Raw genomic sequence first — 19,580 nt, 5'->3', positions numbered from 1 at the left:
TTTGCTGCGTAGATCAAGCTAAACTTGAACTCACAGAGATCACCCTGCACCCTGCTTCTGCTTCCCAAAAGCTGGGATTAAAGGTATAAGCCATTTTTCTGGCTGAACTATTTGTCTTATTAATTTTCACATGCTAGATATATCACAAATAACAAGTATTTTGTTTAAAAATTTAAAATAAAAATTTGGCAATGAAGCAGAAGAAAAAGTATGTATTGTAGCTGATTAAAGGCATATTTTATTTTCCTCAGAAGTCATGAAAATTTATATATTCAATAAAGTATCTAATTTTTATAGGTTTTATTTATTTATTTTGCAGTTAGAGGGTATGCATGCATGTGTAGAGGTCTGAGGACAAATGTCAGACTTGATTCTCTCCTTCCACCATGTATGTCCTGGAGACAGAACTCAGGACATCAGGCTTGGCAGTAAATGCCCTTGCCCCTTGAGACATTTCACCAGCTCCATCTTAAGTCATATAAGTCAACTCTATAGTTTCTGATTTCCACATGGCATAAACTTTTGAAATTGTTTTGTACTACCCTTGGGAAGTTCTACTAGAAAGCACTTTATTGCCTTTAGTTCTGAGCCAGAACTCAGGCCTCTTTAAAAGAAGAGCAGAGCTGGGAAGATAACATACATCTTTAATCCCAGCACTCTGGAGGCAGAGGCAGATGATTCCTGAGCTGGAGGCCAGTCTGGTCTACATAGAGAGTTCCAGGCAAACCAAAGATATATAGTTAAAGCCTGTCTCAAAGAAAACAAACAACATCTCCCCTCCCCCCTCCACACCATCTACACACACACACACAAAGAAACAACACAAAGCAGAAGAAAGGTCTGGTAAGAACAACATCCTTTAGGAACTGTTTCTCATATGGGTGGAGCCACTTTCCTAACAATTAGACTGTATTTGGAAGCCTATAACTTCCTGCAGAAGGCATTTAATTTTACAGAAGGATGGATTCTATGCCAGACTGTTTCTGTCTTAGTTTATCCATCAGTATGTGTTTCTGTAGTTCAGCTCGGGAGAAATCCATCGTTTTTGGTAGATTAGGAAGAATATGCCATTATAATCACCAAATATGTGACATCAGTTTAATAACTTTCTCAGAATGAATAAGATTTTAAAAAAAAAAGGTGAAAATTTAGGAGCTAGGGAGATAGTCCAGCTGGTCAAGTGCCTGCTGCACAAGAATGTGGACCAGAGTTTGGGTCACCAACAACCTCATAAAAAGCCTGGCATAAAGCCATGGTCTGTTACTCCAGCACTGGAGGAAATGGGGGTAGACAGGTGGATCCTCACAGTTCACTGGCCAGATGGTCTAGCCAAATCAATGCATCCCAAGTTTAGTAAGAGACCCTGACTCAAAAAATGTGAGGAAGCGAGGCAGTGGTGGTGCACGCCTTTAATCCCAGCACTTGGGAGGCAGAGGCAGGCGATTTCTGAGTTCCAGGCCAGCCTGGTCTACAGAGTGAGTTCCAGGACAGCCAGGGCTACACAGAGAAACCCTGTCTCGAAAAACAACAAAAACAGAAAAAAAAAATGTGAGGAGAGCAAATGAAAGACATCTGACCTTGACCTCTGGCCTCCACACACACATATAGGTTGCACACACACATGAGCACATCCCTGCTGAACCCACAGTGATGAACAGAACTGGTTTTTACAAGAACAGTAGGCTAAGTTCAAAAAAATTGGCTCTTTTGAGTCATCTAATCCCTCCCCTATTGCAGAAACCACATCCATCCCAGGACATTTTAGGTCTATTTACCCAACATTACTTAAGGTGAGAAAGTATAACCATATAGATTGGGCACTACCTGTTGAAGGTGTACAGTGGATAATTATTTGGCTATGTTCTTCATTTTCAGCAGTGCTGGTGACATTTGCTGCATCTGTAGCACCTAAATATAAAATAAAGCACATCGAATTTAAATGGTACACAGTTCAAAAGAACAAATTTCCCTACATTATGTCTTCTATGTTACTAGTGCAAGATCAGCTTATTTGAGGCTTGATAACATTAAACATGATGGTAAAAAGTATTGAGGGAAGAGGCCAGGGGTAATGGGGAGGGTGTTAGGGTTGCATATGAACAAGATAAATTTTATACATGTAAGAAATTGTCAAATAATGTATGAAATATTGGTTTTTTTTCATGCAGGTAACATGGTAAATGTTACTTTCCTCACAGATTTGTACTGAACCTTTTCCAACTGATTATAACACAGACAGGTTGATTGATGCTTTAGGTAGTTCTCTATTAGAATAGACACATTTACCTTTCTCTTTTGTCACACTGTGGTCTTGGGGGCTGTTATCTTCTGTGTTTAAATTTGCATAAGAGTCACATCCCCAAAATGCACAACACTGATAAGCATATGGTACAGATAGAGACCTGGGAAAAGAATTGTAAAACACACTGAGTACCAGATCCGCAGACAGGACTTGGTCTTGCAGAAGTCACCTGTGTATCCTCCCCACCAGTTTCCTCAGAGTTCTGATAAACCTCATGAACACAGCTTAAGTTTCCCCCTTTTATGAGTTGTTTCTTAATAACTAATGCCAATCAAGGCATGTTAAGACATGTTAAAATTGCATAACCATGCTTCAATTTAAAGTAAATATCTCAGTGATCCTTTTATACATGTCTGAACTAAACACAGTATCATAGGAAATGGATAGTTTATTTAAAATCAATACCTAAGGTCATCTGTAGCTCTACATCATTAGTCAGCTTTGCTTTGCTCATATAAACAAAGTGGATATATGTAGGAGGAGCTAAGGGGGAAGAGTAAGGAGAGGAGGAGGAGGAGAAATGAGGAAGAGAAGGAAGAGGAGGAGCTAGGAGAGAGGAACGAGAGAGAGAGAGAGAGGAACATGGAGGCAGATGTTCACGTGTGTGTAGCAGTCAAAGGTAGTTTGGTATATCTAGGTTGGGTATTGGGTTACACTTCTGATTGTATGGGCATCTTGTTACTGATCATTACCAAATATATAAGCTTTTAGATAATTTAAGCATTAGAGTCTCATTTTCCTACTGGGCCCACATGAATGGCGGGATGGACTGGGCATTGCCCAGCCTTGCAGAGACAGAGTAGAAGATTGGCAGAGCCATCTCCCACGCTGGCATCTCGTGGGTGGCAGGGATAGTGTTTCTGGCTGGCTGTTCCTAGCTGTGGCACACATGTGCTCTCTGGCCAAGAAACATGGCGGCTGAGCTAGGCAGAGCCACTGCAACTTAGATAGTTGGCTTGACTGGCAGCCGTTTTAACTATTTACCGAAACAGATGTATCCTCTGTTTGTACAAGAATATGCTCAAGCCCTTTATCTGCTGCATTTGATGAAACTCTACAAATCTGCAGTCTCTTGGACATGTGCCAACTTCCTGTCAGTTCACACTTAGGACATATCCAGTATCTGTTGCTAATGACAAGTCCATTAAAAAAATTCTGACAAACATCTTTCTGAGAATGTCCAGAGCTTAATTCATCCCCTTGACATCTATGGGATAGGGCTCATGTTCTATTTTGATCTAATTTGTAAAGGTAGAGATAGAAAATACTCCTAACCTACAACCTACAAGAAAAATCTGGAAACCACATGGGAAGAAAACCATAGGTTGGAGCCTACCATAACTAACAGAAAGGAAGAGTAGGCAAAAACACACCTGAGATTAGCAAAGTCTCTGGCTGCCAAGGCGTCTTTCAGCTTGGAGTTACCCACAAGTTTTAGTTGATTGAGCCCATTCAGGCCTTCCGTAGGAAATGAAGTTAATTCATTGAAACTTACATCCCTAAAATGTGAAAGACACTTCAAGTAAACTCTCTTAAGATACAAATCACATGCAAATATCTTTATCAGGATACCAGGATGACTCAGCTGGTAAAGGCACTTTGAAACCTGAAAATCTGTGTTTAGTCCCAGAAACCACACAGTAGAAATAGAGAACCCACTCCCAAAGATGTCTTTTAACCTCAACATAAACACTGTGGCACATGCAAAATATGCATGCGTACACATACACACACTCAATAAATATAAGATATAAAAAGGAAAATCTGTAGTAGCATCATAAATATTAGATATTTATGATTATATAAGTTTATCTAATATGTGTATAATATTAGAAAATATTAGGTATATTTTAGATAAGTAAAATGAAGCTTAGATATGTTAAAAAGATAGATCTAACACATGTCTTGACAACTGAGAAGCTATTATTATATCATCATAGCCTAGTGTTTATCCAAGGAAAGAACTAAATAAATATTTTGACCTGACTACAGGTTTTGTAGACCGTTTACTACTTTCCGGATACTACTGCCCACTGCCATCCATTTACTTACAGGTTAGTGATTGTCCCAAGCTTCGCAAAAGCTCCACTGTGAATTTCACGGATCAGGTTTCTACTCAGATCTCTACAAACACAAAAGCAACATGTTTCTTATTTCACAAAACACTCAAAACTCCAGTCAGACTACAACTTATAATCCCAGGAAGTAACACAATATCCCTTAACCAAGACCTTCCATCTTGCCTAACAACATTTTTCAAATGTTTACAGTCACTGCCTGTCTTTTACAACAGTCTTCTTAGAATATGTTCCCTGTAGCAGTAATTGTAGCTGGCATCTCTTTCAAACCAGTTGTGAATTTTCTCTACTTTATCTTCTGGTACCAGTTCCAAAATGGGCATGATATGTTATCGCCTTTGATACTATTAACCAGGGCAGGAAAAAAACCTGTCCTGACAAGTTTTAAAAAGAAAAAGGGATTGGGGTGCAGCTTCATATTGTTTGCCTTTTCAAAGCTTAGTTTTAAAGCCCCAAGAGAAGACAATCAATACGCAAACAAGAACATTCCAAAGGGCCTCCAGTATCACTCTTCCCCACAGCAGGAAATAAAACTCCTATCAATGTTAGAGCTAGCCCTACTTTACAGAACACACTTTGACAAATTCTGATACCATAGCATTCATAAACCAGAGAAATAGTGTCAGATTTAAACTGGTACTTAATGTTAATTAAAAGACTGGGTAAATTCATAACACAAACTCAAGAAATGACCAGCTTTTAGTTGTCATTTATCAGTGCTCTAAACTGGTCGTAGATAGGAACTGGCCCCTCCCCTGAAGAATGAACTTGGAGCCTTATGACAGATACACGAAGCCAAAACTCCAGCCTGTTTTATTAAGAAGACCCACTAGAAAAGCCGATTCAACCGATGTAATTTCTCCTGTGTCAATTTTTCAAACATTTTTTTACACTTAAAAATTGTGTGCACTATATTTTCTGCACTTAGTCATTTCCATGTTCCCAGGCTTAGTAGACTACCAGGTACAAATATGCATTCAAATATAAGTGTTTTAAATGGGTACACCTGCTTCAAATGAAGTCTATTTGATAAAACAGGTACTCTAGAGCAGGGCCAGCAAACTTTTCTTTGTAGAATGCCAAAGAGTAGATCTTTTCACCTTCTGGATCACATGGCTTCTTCTGCTACTGATCAATTGTACCACAGCATGAGAAACACAGCTTAAATCAACATTTCAACATGAGGCCTGGCTGTGTTCCCACAATGTTCATAACTATTGGAGGCAGGCTGCAGTCAGCATATGGCTCAGGTCAGCCTACCCTTGCTCTAATGAAGCACCAAACCTCGTTGTAACTTGAAATCAACTAAGTTCCTTCTTTAAAATGCTAATCATGTCATTGGCTGAGGACCAATATCATCAATGAACTATGACATACCAAAAGTAGATTCTTTATGAAGTATCACAAGGTAAAGGCTAAACAATGTTTATAAAATGTCAATCATTTTTAATGTATTGCTAGTAACACGAAAATTGTTGTGACAATTTTAATTATCAACTTGACACAATATGGAATCACTTCAGAAGGGAGTCTCAATGAGGGATTGTTTAGATCAGGTCAGCTTGTGGGTCTATTCATAGGGGATTCCCTTGGTTACATTGACTGAGGTGTAAAGACCCATCCATTGTGGATGGCACCATTTCCTAGTTAGAGGATCCTGGACTGTATCAAGTGGAGAAGGCTAGCCTTTTGGCATTCATTAACATCTGTCTACCCTGGACTGTGGAAGGAATGCAACCAGCCTCTTTCAGTCCCTGCCACCCTGACATTCCTGCAGTAACCATAACCTGGAACTGTGAGCCAATCCAACCCTTTCTCCCTTAAGTTGCTTTTGTCAGGGTATTTTATCATAGCAAGAGGAAACCTAAGATAATCGTGTTATGTAAATTTAGAGCTTAACAAATCTTTTGTCTTTAATAGTCACAAACAAACTTACAGAATCCTTAGGGATGTTAGGCCTTGAAAAGTATTTTCCTTTATTAGGTAGATTTGATTACGCTGCAGTGAACTTAAAGAAAAAAAAAGATGTGAGAATAGAGGGAGGTTAGAGAGAAATTAATAAATACTTTTTTGGAGAAAAAGAAGGAAAAATTATATTTTGAAAAATAATATTCTGGATTTTTCTAATTTTACATATTTATATGTAACAGATCTTGTTGAAAGTAAAAACTGTAATATATCTATAAAATTAAAAGGTTAAACTAGCTGATACTCAGTCTGAAGTTGTACTGGGAGTCAACTGGTACCCTATCTAAATTCCCACCAGTCTTACTCAGAAGTGACAGAAGAAAAATGACATAGTGAGGGAAGCTTTAAAACCAGACATAAAATGTAGCATAGGGAGGAAAGGGAAGATCATAGGAGGAAGAGGAGGAAAGGAGAGGAGGGGAGGGGAGAGGGGAAGGTGGAGGGGAAGAGGGAAGGGGAGAGGAGAAGTGGGAAAGAGAAAGTGAAAAAAAGAGAGGAGAAGAGAAAATAGAAAAGTATTAATATCTCCTCTCATATCCGGACCAGGTTCCACTTGAGCTGCCCTGGTTCTCTGTCATATGGAATTCTAGTACTCAGATCTGTTTCTCTCAATAGCCAGAATACATTTTTATGTTTTCTGATATAACTACCTTTACAGCACCTGATAGAATGAATGTCTAATAGATAGAAGCCTAATATACCTTGTAAGTAGCAAATCAAAATTGTTAGAGATAGCAGAATTAGTTCTATGTCTAAGAACATACCCTCTAATTATTGACATTACAGAGCTAATTAACCAGGAAAAAAAAATCTAAAACCACATTAAAACAGTTCCATAACAAAACATAAAGATTGGATTAAATTCATCTTAAGCCACATTTCACAGATAATAGAAAAACTTCACATTGTTACCAATCATGAAAGAACTGCTCACTGAACTAATACATCAGATACAGGACATTTTATTTACAGAAACATTTGACTATATAAACGTCTGATTTCTTGTAACAGCTCATTATTGGAAATGATCAATGAACTAACAGTATTGAAAATACAGAGTAAGTCAAAGGCCAACTTACATTTCTTCCAATGCACGACAACCATTAAAACTTGGAAGGTCTCTTATATTGTTATAAGATAAGTCCCTAAAAACAACAGAACAACTTAATCTCATTATTCAAATACTATATTAAAAGTGCTGTGCCTAGAAGCACTGAAAGCAACACTAAGGTCTTCCCTAGAGAATAGCTAAGCAAGAAAAGCAAGTTTTAGTTTCCCTAATGCTGTAGGACTCCACCACAGAACTGAGATTTATTAAGTTAAAGTACACAGTATTGAGTGTAGACCATATATAATATGCTAAAATATATTAAGTTCTGCAACATATAAACTATAACAAGATGTGCATGAAATCTGTGTTGACTAGTAAAGTTACAGATTTTTAAAAAACTTATTTTTTCCAATACATTTTATGTAACATATTATGTTGTTCTTTAGTTAAAATACTTTGGTACATCTTTTAGGTCTTTTATATCAAATTATGGATGTCACTGGGCTTTTCCCTCAATCACAGTTACCATGTTTATGTTAGAAAATCCACTATAATATATAATTATTCAGTTAATCTGTCATTTATTTTGTTACTAGCTCCTTTAAGCATTTAACATATCAGTATCTAATTGTTCTGGTGAGAGGTCTATACCTTCACATTTAATTTCTAAGTCAGGTTACAAATTTTAGAAAGCTGCAAGTAAGATCATTGTTGATTCAGGAAAGTAAACCTTCAGGATCTGCTTGCTTATGAATGATACAGAAAATGGGGGTGGGCGGAGGGGATGGTGCCCAAGTGGAAACCAGATTAAAAACTAACTAGTCTCTTGGTTTATTCTACACCAAATAATGTAACAAAATGATTAACCCATAATGCACAATCCTAAAGCCAAATTCAGATATTCCCTACCCCCTAAAGTAGTAATTTCTTTATTTACATGAAAGAAACAAATAACCGAACCTCAAACCACCTTATGAACACAGTTCATTCAGAATATCAGAGCCTCTGTAAAGTGCACAAAAGAAAGGAGAGAATAACCCAACTTACAGAGTCCTCAGCATCTTTTGGTTTTGGCACAGATCATCAGGTATGCTGCTTATTTTTGTCCCTGTCAAGGTTCTGTGGAAAAAAAAAATTGTTCATCTAAGACAGTTCAAGTTGGGATAGTAAAGGAAACATTCTTTTCATATACCATAAATGAATGACTGGCTGCACATTAGTGGACATGTGCCTCTGTACTCCCCACCCCTGCCTATCTACCAACTAAAGGTAGGCTCATGGGAGGGTGAACTAACTCTCAAAACTTCATCTTCACAGTAATGAAAAAGAGCTGTGGCACAAGGTGATAGCACTGTCCAGGGGACGGCTTGATTTCCTATAAGTTGTTACCTTTTCTCGAATACAACACATTTAAAACCAGAAGCCTAATGCAAATTGTTTCTACTTTTCTTTCTGAGTCAGTTCAGCATTAAGAAACACTCCATTCTTCCTGCTTCTTTTCTCATTTGGAGTCAATCACCACTTCCAGTTTTTTCTTCTAATGTGGCTAGTATCTGACACTTTCTCTCCTTTTTTCTGCCATGCAGATCAAGGGTAAAATATTTCAAGATTTCAAAAAGCAGTAAAGGATCTTATCAGGCCCTCTGTCCCAGAGGAACTCCAAAATGGGCTGAATGCCTTGAGCACAGTTAACTGGTTGGTGTATGTAGTCCCATGGTGCATGTTGACCATGACCTCAGTTCTACATCTTGATCTCTTTACTGTAATCTCCTCACACTAACTGGACCAATATTCTCAACCTGCACAAACTACCTTAATTGGAACTCTGTTCTCAGTTTTTACCAACTTCTCTTCTTTTTAGCATACATGAAAATCTTACATACATAGCACACTATATTAAGCACATCATATTAAGCCATTAACATACGGCCCTGGCCTACTCTAGGCCCAAGCTGGCTATTTAAAGGGCTGAAAAAAGATCTCAGATCTCATAGACCACTCACTAGGAATCTTTCCTATAGCCAAATGTGCAAGGGTTAAAGAGTTGATCATTTTAAAATCTTGTCTCAAATAATTTTCCAAATATCTTCATCTCACATTCCCATTCTGTTATAAACATGGGATTCTTGATATATTTTTGGTATTCCTAGTCTTATTAAATCTTGCCTTTCTAAGTGAAAATCTCAATCCTGAGAAACTTGACATTATACAATTTTGAAATACTGCATCTCTTCCATGAAGGCTTTTTGATTATCTAGATCCTTTGGTGCTGCTTTTGAATATCTGAAGTTCTGCTTCTAACTAGCCATGTAGTTTTACTACCTTCTATTCTCAGTAACCTTTTCAGACCTGTCTACACTGGAAGTTGCACTCTGTGTGAGCTAAATGACCTCAAGCCTAACACACTCATCTTCAAGTCTGATAGTTACAAAAGGATGTTTAAAAATGGCCATAAATCCATCATTAAAAAGCACTGGCACTCAGCTAGCACACTGGACTGCAATATTGTCTTTACATGACCCTTTGTTAAAGTATCACACATACAGACTCTCCAGATGGACAGTTCCGGTCAGATTGGGGAACCACTGCACCAGGCTTGCACCACGAATGACTCTAAGAAATTGGGGGAAAAAATTAATTTAAAACAAACTTTTTCTTACATGATATTTTCATTTCTATTTTAAATTATAACATTATAACCAAATATTACTGGTTTCATCTTTTGAATGTTCTTAAAAATGTGATGCTTTGGTCAAGTACTCACATAAATAAGAATCATTGTAAATTGTTAAGAGTTATCCTTTGAAATGTCACATAAACGGCAAGGAAAAGATACTTGTTTTCTTAAAGCTACAATAATATTAATTCATGTTTCTGATTTAACAAGCTGCATAAACATTCAGGTATATTTTTGAACTTGCATAATACTTACAAGGAATGCAGATCAGATAGGTTGTGAAACGCCGAGTTCCCCACAAAAGATAGAGGATTATCATACAAATGGCTGTGAAAATATCCAAAACAAGCAATGCTTTCATATGCTTACGAACACTCTGAGATTAAATTCATGTTCCCAGTGTCCATACATTAAACATCCACAGGCTTTTTTTTTTAACTTTTGATGCAGATGTCTGGCATTTGTAGACATAACTGCACGTGATTATATATCCAAAGGAACTTTAAAAAATACTTACATAGTTCTTAACAGCGGATTTCCATCAAATGCTCCATCAGGGATAACAGAAATAGAATTACTGTGAAATCCCCTAGAAAAAAATAGGAGGAAAACACTTTGAAACAAGTTAAAACCAGAAGAATGTCCCCTGTTGTTCAGCATTACATAAAACTGAACTACTACATTACAGAACTGCTAATGATAACATAAAATATCACTAAAACTGAGAAACCTGAATTTTGAATTCCATGTCATCTTGTACAGGATTTTACTTCACTCGTTTTCCTTGGCCTAGTATATTATTTGTCCCTCATAGCTCCATCATCAAAGATAACATGAAAGTCTATGTTGAAATAAGCCTCGAATCTCTATCATAGATGCCTGTATTTTACCTCTACAATGAGCTTTCAACTCATAACACAATCTCTGTTGTACCATATATACATTCATAGCTCGACTCCAGACAAACCCAGGTTCCAGAGGCTCTGTCATCCCCTTCACATATTTACATTTCCCACCCTTTAGGTCGAGTAACATTACTTTCTTTTGCTGATGCATCTCCCAATGGTCCCAGGCTTCTGGGAGATCTTTTTGTGAGATGATTGTCTTATTTATTCATACCTGACATATAAATGGCAACAGTTATCTGCCTATATTCATGCTATGCCTTTCTAGTGAAGCTAAAACTGTAAGCTCCTTAAGAAGGCGTACTTCGTGCCTTTTATTTGCAGTAGCATCTGACCCTGTACAATAATCTATGCTCTCAACCATTTGTGCTGGTTAATACATTATGATCTGTGGACTGACTCTGTGTGTGTGTGTGTGTGTGTGTGTGTGTTATAGGTATAAGGTGATGAGAAGAAGATGCTCCAAGATCTAATTACTAGAGTATTTAATGGTGAGTTCCAGGATGCAGAGCATAAAGAGAAAAAAAACAATACTCACAGCTCTTTAAGGCTGGGAAGGGCTTTAATAGCCTGAGGAAATTCATCCAAGTTATTATAATTCAAGTCCCTAGGGGAAAAAAATCAGAGAAACTAAGCATAATGAATAATAGAAATCATAATTCATAAGAAATCCAGGTATAAGTACATGTTTAAAGATCACAACCTATAGTTGGCAGTATCTTTCTCCCAACTATATTGTCACTCAAAATCCTTATTTACAGATTTTTAGAGAACATTACATAGGAAAAGTTACTCTTTATGTTTTTAGATTAATACATTTACAAGCTTGTAGAACTCTCAGATCATATGCCACTGAAAGACTAAACACATGAATCTTGTATAATTTCTTGGAAAATTTACTATCAAGTAGAATTTTTAAATACCCATGTTTGGTGGCTAGAGTATGAAACAGAGCCTTCCCATGGAGTAGGAAGCAGCTCCCTGCTATCCTGGTATAAGAGGCTGAAAGGAGAAGGGCCAGAGTTGTCTTCATCTAACTCATGAGTTATTGACAACACATTATATTCATTAGGGAGAGGTGAAGTCATAGTGGTCCCTATCAATGCAAGTCTAGTTCTAAGAGTGTCTACATTTTCTTAACATAAAGAACACAATGGCATACGGTTATTATGGCTGATTTTAGAAATAGAGAAAGGAAATTAAAAGCCCAGCTCCTTTGAAATTCATTGTTTTCTTTTTCTTCACAGAAGGGAAAGTGGCAAATAAAAACTAACTGGGAAGAAGAAACTTAATTTGAATATCATCTGGATTGCTTTACATGTACTAGCTTTTATTTACTGCTTCATAAAATTTACAACTAGCAGGAGACCTGAGTTTAGAACTGTCTTCCTCAAATTTTAACTTTCAAATATCCACTTGTGTTGTTTTGACAGGTGGATTAAGGTCCTATAAAACCTGAAATCTTCTTAATAGTTCACATTTAGCCACATTTAATTAGTTCACATTGATGTATATCATACATTATATTATTTTCCCCTAGCACATAAGCAAGTAAATTACATTAATGTATTAAGATATCAAACTAAAATTCAACTTAATATTATATTAACCATGACTATTAAGGACTATACATTTTAATTAATGCTTTAAGGACATATCTGTGTTTTCATATATAGACCATTAAGTCATAAACTTCTCTTCCATACGAAAATTCAGTTTACCAAAATACTACAGATCCTAAATATTTCCAATTAGGTCTCAGCCATCCAAAGGAGACATTCTCCTAATCCATTTACTGTATCACAATGGTAAGCATCATGTCCAAAGAGCCAGAAGTCCTTTTTCAGCCAGTGGAAACAGCATCATGTAAAATCTTAAAACGTTAAGATGTTGCATTTGAGCATATAAAAGCAGACATGCTGTTCCCACCCGATTTAAACAAGTAGCTAGGCTCCTGAACTCATGGAGAAAACCCAACAATAAGTAGAAAACCATTGCCAAAAGAACTAGTTTTTAGAAATGTCAAAGTTCCCAAACTGTCACAAATTTAACACAATTAACCCATTGGGGAAGGTATAAATCTTTGCAGATGGAATGCTTTAATACATATTTGGGGAAAGGGAGGGTTTAAAGTTTATACTTAAGTATCAGTTTGAATCATAAATTGAAATCATTTTTCACAAGTGGGTTATTAGAGAGTAAAAATTGAGTTGTTAAAGTGAACTAATAATGAGCTATACTTAACAATGTCTTCCCTTTATCTTCACTATGTTTAAGACTGCACTGTCCTAATCACAATGTGATTATACAAAATATAAATGTACTTACAGCGTTTCCAGGTTGTCTAGTCCATCAAAACAGTCTCGACTGAGGCTTTTAATTTTATTGTTATGAAGATGCCTATGGAGAAAAAAAAAAGCACAAAACTGACATTCACATCTACCAAATGGAAATGTTATAGCTGCTTAATGTGTCTAAACTGATGTGGCTGAAAGCAATGATAGAGCCAAGTATTTCCGCATTCAGCTACAGAAAGCTTGGCAGTTACAGACTTGCTGAACACAGAATACTAATATTAGGGGAAATATAATGCAGAAAATGGTGACACATTGAAGATTACTTGATTCTGGTTCCTATGAAATAAAACTGTAGAGTAGCTCCTCCTTCATATGAAGCCTAGCATTGGTTGAGTTCTCTGAAGTGAGAAGGCAGCTTTATGGAGCTTACATCACTTAGGATGGACATGGATTCTAAAGGAAACGAGACTGCACTATGTCTCATGAATTTTTGGAAAATGAAAGGCATAGAAAATCAAAAGCGTTTTAAATAGAAAAGTTGAAAAAATACAAAACATTCATGGAGAAATATGAAACATCTTATTTCTCTGAACATTTCAAAACAGTTTCCCTTGTTCTAATATTGAATAAATATACTCATTGTTAGGACAGAAACAGAAGTTATAAAAAAGGGTATTTGGTAAGTGACCCAATTATTTTAAAAGGGTGGCTTACTTGTTTTTTTAAAAACTCAACATCTACTACTAGATATTATTTAAGAAATTAGTATGTTTGATCTTATCAAAGGCACCTCCTCCAAATACTAATTGTCCAAAAGCAGGACCATGGGGGCCACTTTTATAGTAATTTGTCACATGAAACCCATTTTACCCCCAAAACACAAATATATAGGAATAAAAGGTTAACCACATACAGAACCACTAGGCTTGAAAGGTTGGTGAACGCAAAGTCTGGAATGGTTGAGATGTTGTTGAGAGCCAAGGTCAGCGCCTGCAGGGTTGGCAGGTTGCTGAGGGGACGCACAGGCACTTCCGTCAAGCTGTTGTCGTCCAGCCACAGATGCCGTAACTGAACAAGCCCTTCAAAACTGTCCTCTGGGACTGAGGTAATATGGTTGGCATCTAAGCGTCTGAGAAACAGAAATATCCACCGTGAGTAAGAGTTCTACAGGACAGAGTCAAACCAAAGAACACAACTCCAGAGCTTCCAAACAGAAGGGAGCCATAAAACTAGCCAGACCCATGGAGGTCTATCTTTATTTAACGGTAATAGAAGTCCTGAACAACAACAACAAATCTAAAATTCTTCCAAGGCCAGTACATTATAGTTCCTTCCTGGCTAACTTCACTGCGGAAAGACACACTTAAAAAAGAAAACAAAGCTCAAGTTGGAAATTTATGCTTCAGAATATACACTTACCCGAGATACAGAAAGTGGGCTTAGCAATCACTGTGTGCACGCAGTATTACAGGATCCACTGTTACAGTACAGGTGATATTTGACACTGAATTTAACAGCTACTTTGATTTGATACCAAAAGGAAACATAAGCGTATATTTACAATTTTTTAAATAGCAACAAACCCATTTCAGTAGATTCACAGCTACCTTAGCAGATCAGCTAGAAGGTTTATTCAGATTATTCGTGGGAAGATTAAACTCCTCCAGTCAATGATACTGTGGCTTTAAAGTTTCATCTTTTTCAGAAAATTCAGCAATTAGGGGGCACCTGATTAACAGGATTATTTATGTTTAAGTCTCTGTCTGAAAACCTGGACACTAAATCCTAACTATTTCTTTCTGTTGCCACAACCAAGTATAATTGTATAATCACTTTTCAATACAAAGACAGCCTGGTGTTAGCAGGATGAGAAACTGTATGAGCCAGGAAATCCCAGCGTTCCTCGTAATCTCTTGCTGATGGCTATCCATGCATTCCTGTCCCATAGTCTTGGACCTCTCTGTGAAAATGAGGGAAGAGAAAAAACTGATAAAAACACAGAATGACTTTTTGTTTTCTTTAAGAATTAGCATCTGAGCCAGGCAGTGGTGGTACATGCCTTTAATCCCAGCCCTTGTGAGGCAGAGACAGGCGGATTTCTGAGTTCCAGGCCAGCCTGGTCTACAGAGTGAGTTCCAGGACAGCGAGTGCTACACAGAGAAACCCTGTCTCCAAAAACCAAAAAAAAAAAAAAAAGAAGAATTAGCATCTGACAACTTTTAAAGTTCAAAAACTTCTGAGGTTTGTTGTTGTTATTTTTTAATTCTGCACCAACTTCAGCCATTCCTATAACTTTCAACTCCAGGAAACTGCTGTGCTCCCACTCCCAGCCCACTGAATTTTTCCTTCTTGGGGCAGATTAGCAAGGGCTAGTGATTATGGATCTTTGTGGCTGTCTAATGGGCATTTTGTTCTGAGAGCAACAACATAGAAACGAGATCTTAGGAAACTGAGTGACTACCTTACCACTCCACTAGCCATAAACATCATTGACTCATGCTCCTTGGGCTTTCTAGAACTGACTCATTCAGAGCGACTAGTTGTTTCAACATAATAGACTGACAGTATACTAGACGCAGAGCTGTTTAGCAGATCTACTTTAATGAACAGGTAAGAAAGTGTTCAAACATAGGTAGGAGTCACAACCTCTGGGAACCCATTCTTGGGAAGAGACATTAATATTAATCAAATAGATTAACTACTCAGTGTAACTGAATTTCAGTTGTAGATGATTTGACTAGCTGCAATTCATTCCACATTCAAACTGGCCATCTTGGAAGACATAAAGGGTGAAATGATAGGAGGCATTCTGTGGATTGGCAATGAACAGACTAATAAATTATACAGCAAAACAAAGTGCTTAAACAGTGCAGTGAAGTAAACAGTGGGGATGGTGATAAAACTGATGGGCATGGAGGCAGCAGGAGGTATCTGAAATGTACCTGGTCAAGAAAAGCATCTTTCAAACCAGAATCTTTCATCTGGAGACTAATAAATTAATTAGCAAGGGCCAGCAGAAGCAGTAGTTGAGCAGGAGGTGTTTTAGGCATATATCAAGGACAAAGGAAACAAACTTAGTAAGACCACATAGTTCCCAGAAGGGCATAGCAATGAGAGCGTGGGGAGACAAGGCATGGAGGGGTCCAGGGATGCACACCTGTGACTCTAAACAAGGCCCACATTACACAGGCCCCATAGGCCAAGAAAAGAACTTGGATTGTATTTCGATTACATATTAAAATTCTCCCCTAGTTTCTCAGTGGCAAGATAGTTTAAAAGTTTAAGTTGTTTATTTTTATCATTGATGATAATTTGTATGTATATTTAATAATGCCAAAGGCACTTCTAAGTAAACCAACAATACTCCACCAAAATCAAGTCTTCTTTGTAAAGCATTTAATTAAATACAACAAGATCACACACTAAGCTAACTCTTCCTTTTATATGTAAATTTACTCCTAGTGACACATATTCCCATGAATTGTCATATGCTATCAAGCAAGTGAATCTGAACTAAGAAAACAATGAAATTATCTTCTATACAAAGGGGTAATCCAGTAGGACAGGCAAAGATGTGGGCTCTGCTAAACGTTTTTTCCAAAATTAGAAAGGTGCACACAAATAAGAGTGCAAAGAGAAGTCCTATAGACAAATAGATCCTGGAATACAAAGTTAGATAAGTAAAAAGGACTTATAGACTCAGATTTGTAGACTGTTGTAAAAAGGACTTGGGTTTAATCTTTATACTCAATTAACGTGGATGTTAGTGACACACCTATAAGTGTAAAGACTTATACTGAGGTCAACACTTTAAGGAAAATCTTTAAACATCGCATTGTATAACTTGGTGGTAGACCATTTGATGAGTATTTGAAAAGCTGAGTTCAGTCCCTACTACCACCACCAAAAGAGAGAAGTGCGGCTGTGTCCTAGTGGCCTACACTATTAACAGCTATCCTAACAGACCAAGCCATAGTGCAGTGGTCTCCTATACAAGATTTGAGGCAGCCTAGTATCTCTCAGAGTGGTTATGTGAGCTTTTCCAACATATTCTACTATCTACTATCAAAACTCCACAGTGTGTATATATTACTTTTTAAGTGCTAAAAAAAATTTCCCTTTCTAAATGTTTAGCAATGTATTAACCACATTTCGTCTTGAAAAATGTATATTATATCAATTGTGAGAAATACATTTTAGTACTAAAACTCATATCTTTTAATTTCTTGCCTTAAATAAAATTATAGTGATAAAATATTACATGTAGTTCTGTTACGGGCCTGGCAGATTTTACACAGGTCTAACAGCTTCTCTGACTACCTTGTAGGATCTAACCAAACCACATCAGTATTGGACAGTGTAGGATCCAACGGATGCACATCAGTATGGGTCGGTGGCAGGCAGAACCATACCCTTACTGGGACTGTTTAGATGATCATGTCTGTGGCCTTCCATTTAAACTTTAATCTTACTTTAGGATCCTAAAACTGGGACCTCTAGGCTCAGTGGATCTTTCTTTTCCTCTTCCCAATGTACCTATGTTGAACAAATCTCCTTTTTCTGCTTCCTACTTAATTGGACTCTTCTAATTGGATTATTAATGATGGCTGACTGAATCTGGCTTGGGGCACAGTTTGTGGCCCCACACGTTCCGTAACTGTTCTAGTGTAAAAAAATCTGTGATCAATAAACAAATATTCTATATAATCAAAAGCTCTTTTTTCTAATTTTGCAATAGGCCAAATATTACAGTTGAAATTTAAAGTATTGAAGAAATTAGGGATATTTAATCTTTAAGATTAATATTTAATATAATATTCAATATAAGCTTGACATAAAAAAGCTACCTTAGAGCTAATTCTGATTGCCACTTTAATATTCTACTTAGATACTGAATGTGTGAGAGGTTGTTAAATTATCTTTTTATTGATACTTACAATTCACTCTGACTTTATAGTCACCATCAAGTATACACTTATCTCAAACCCCTTCTCGTCAGTTTCAACACCTAATGAACTTTGCTCCTTTTAAGGTCTGTGGTGAAACCACAAGGAAATCTTTAAGGTAACTTGGGTCTAAAGATCAGATTTGAAAACCGACTCAAGTGCTGATAAGGCTGTTTTACACCAGGGTAGAATTTCAACAATAGCTCATCTGACCACACTGTGCTAACAAACTCAAGAACACTTCTCTCTTAAACACAGCACACTTGATACAGAGCTCCTTCTACAGCTTGTTAAATAGGAAAGCAGACCAGAACTTCACACATGCACATGCATGGGGTGAGGGGAGGGGGAAGGGGACTGTGTGTTTTTTGTAGGGTTTCTAGTCTCATAACAATCTGAGATAATTCAAACACCTCGAGCACTGAGTGATGAGTCCACACCGAGCTTTGGTTAACTCGTTGTTTTTGAGGGAGAAGCTTCCAATTTTTGTACCAACACCACTTCAATTCACCCATTTTACTAACAAATACCACATGCACTTCAAAGGTACTTGTTGGCCATAAATTAGAAACAATCTATTGAAATTTTCTTGGTAATTTTTCTGTCCTAAAGTTGAAAATGAGATTTTAGTCTTCTCTTTTTTTGCCTTCGAACTAGGCAAAATAATTGGTCCTTTGATCATTAAGTCTTTGAAAATAATGATTCAGTGTGAAGGTCTTAAAGTCAAACCAATTAACTGTAAAGTACCAAAAGAAAACAGGACCTACTTATGATGCTCAATGAGTTCACATCTAGGAGTCAAATGGCTCTGCATCCTTAGATGCAAGAGAATAAAGACTCAGCCAAATATTTCTGTAAAAACAACTCATTCTGATTTGTTTTAAAAATCAAATTCACTCTAGTGAGCAACAAATCCTGATATTCCATAACTTGCCACTTTTGCAAAGTGAACTGCTTATTACACACAATCTTAACTTCTACTTGAACTAAAAATTAAATGGCTAACACCCTGGATATTCCTTGTTTGTGACAAGTATGAGTTAATGTTTAACTTTTACAACATGTGATTTATTAGCATATTTTTGCTCTAACATTCACTTTACACTTACTACTAGAATATCTGCTAAGAAATTCAGATTAATTAGAATTCTGGAACAGGTTTGTCTGGTTTTGAATCCCTACTGTGCCTTTACTAGCTATGTGCTGTTGGGCAAGTTACTTAACATTCTACAGGCATTTACTCACTACCTATCATGAACTCCAATGTAAGAAAAGCAGAATCCATATAAAACCAAATTCTTGGTATATAAAGAATGTAAAAAACAAAGTCCTATTTGGAAAAGCATTTAAAATAAA

At 36.9% G+C, this 19,580-nt stretch overlaps 1 protein-coding gene across 1 annotated transcript in view; it reads right to left on the bottom strand.

The window, feature by feature from the left end:
- Positions 1-19,580, bottom strand: part of Lgr4 (leucine rich repeat containing G protein-coupled receptor 4) — a 92,989-nt gene that overhangs the window by 3,983 nt on the left and 69,426 nt on the right. The window contains exons 5-17 of the mRNA XM_028766890.1: positions 14,192-14,407; positions 13,310-13,381; positions 11,520-11,588; positions 10,594-10,665; positions 10,332-10,403; positions 9,944-10,012; positions 8,447-8,518; positions 7,428-7,493; positions 6,317-6,388; positions 4,355-4,426; positions 3,676-3,801; positions 2,287-2,402; positions 1,825-1,908 (exon numbers count right to left, since the gene is read on the bottom strand). Of these exons, the coding sequence (XP_028622723.1) occupies positions 1,825-1,908; positions 2,287-2,402; positions 3,676-3,801; positions 4,355-4,426; positions 6,317-6,388; positions 7,428-7,493; positions 8,447-8,518; positions 9,944-10,012; positions 10,332-10,403; positions 10,594-10,665; positions 11,520-11,588; positions 13,310-13,381; positions 14,192-14,407 (1,178 nt within the window). The remainder of the gene's footprint in view (positions 1-1,824; positions 1,909-2,286; positions 2,403-3,675; positions 3,802-4,354; positions 4,427-6,316; positions 6,389-7,427; positions 7,494-8,446; positions 8,519-9,943; positions 10,013-10,331; positions 10,404-10,593; positions 10,666-11,519; positions 11,589-13,309; positions 13,382-14,191; positions 14,408-19,580) is intronic.

This window comes from Grammomys surdaster, unplaced genomic scaffold, assembly GCF_004785775.1.
Source record: "Grammomys surdaster isolate TR1022 unplaced genomic scaffold, NIH_TR_1.0 170, whole genome shotgun sequence".
NCBI lineage: Eukaryota > Metazoa > Chordata > Mammalia > Rodentia > Muridae > Grammomys > Grammomys surdaster.
This window is presented reverse-complemented; position numbering and strand designations above follow the sequence as displayed.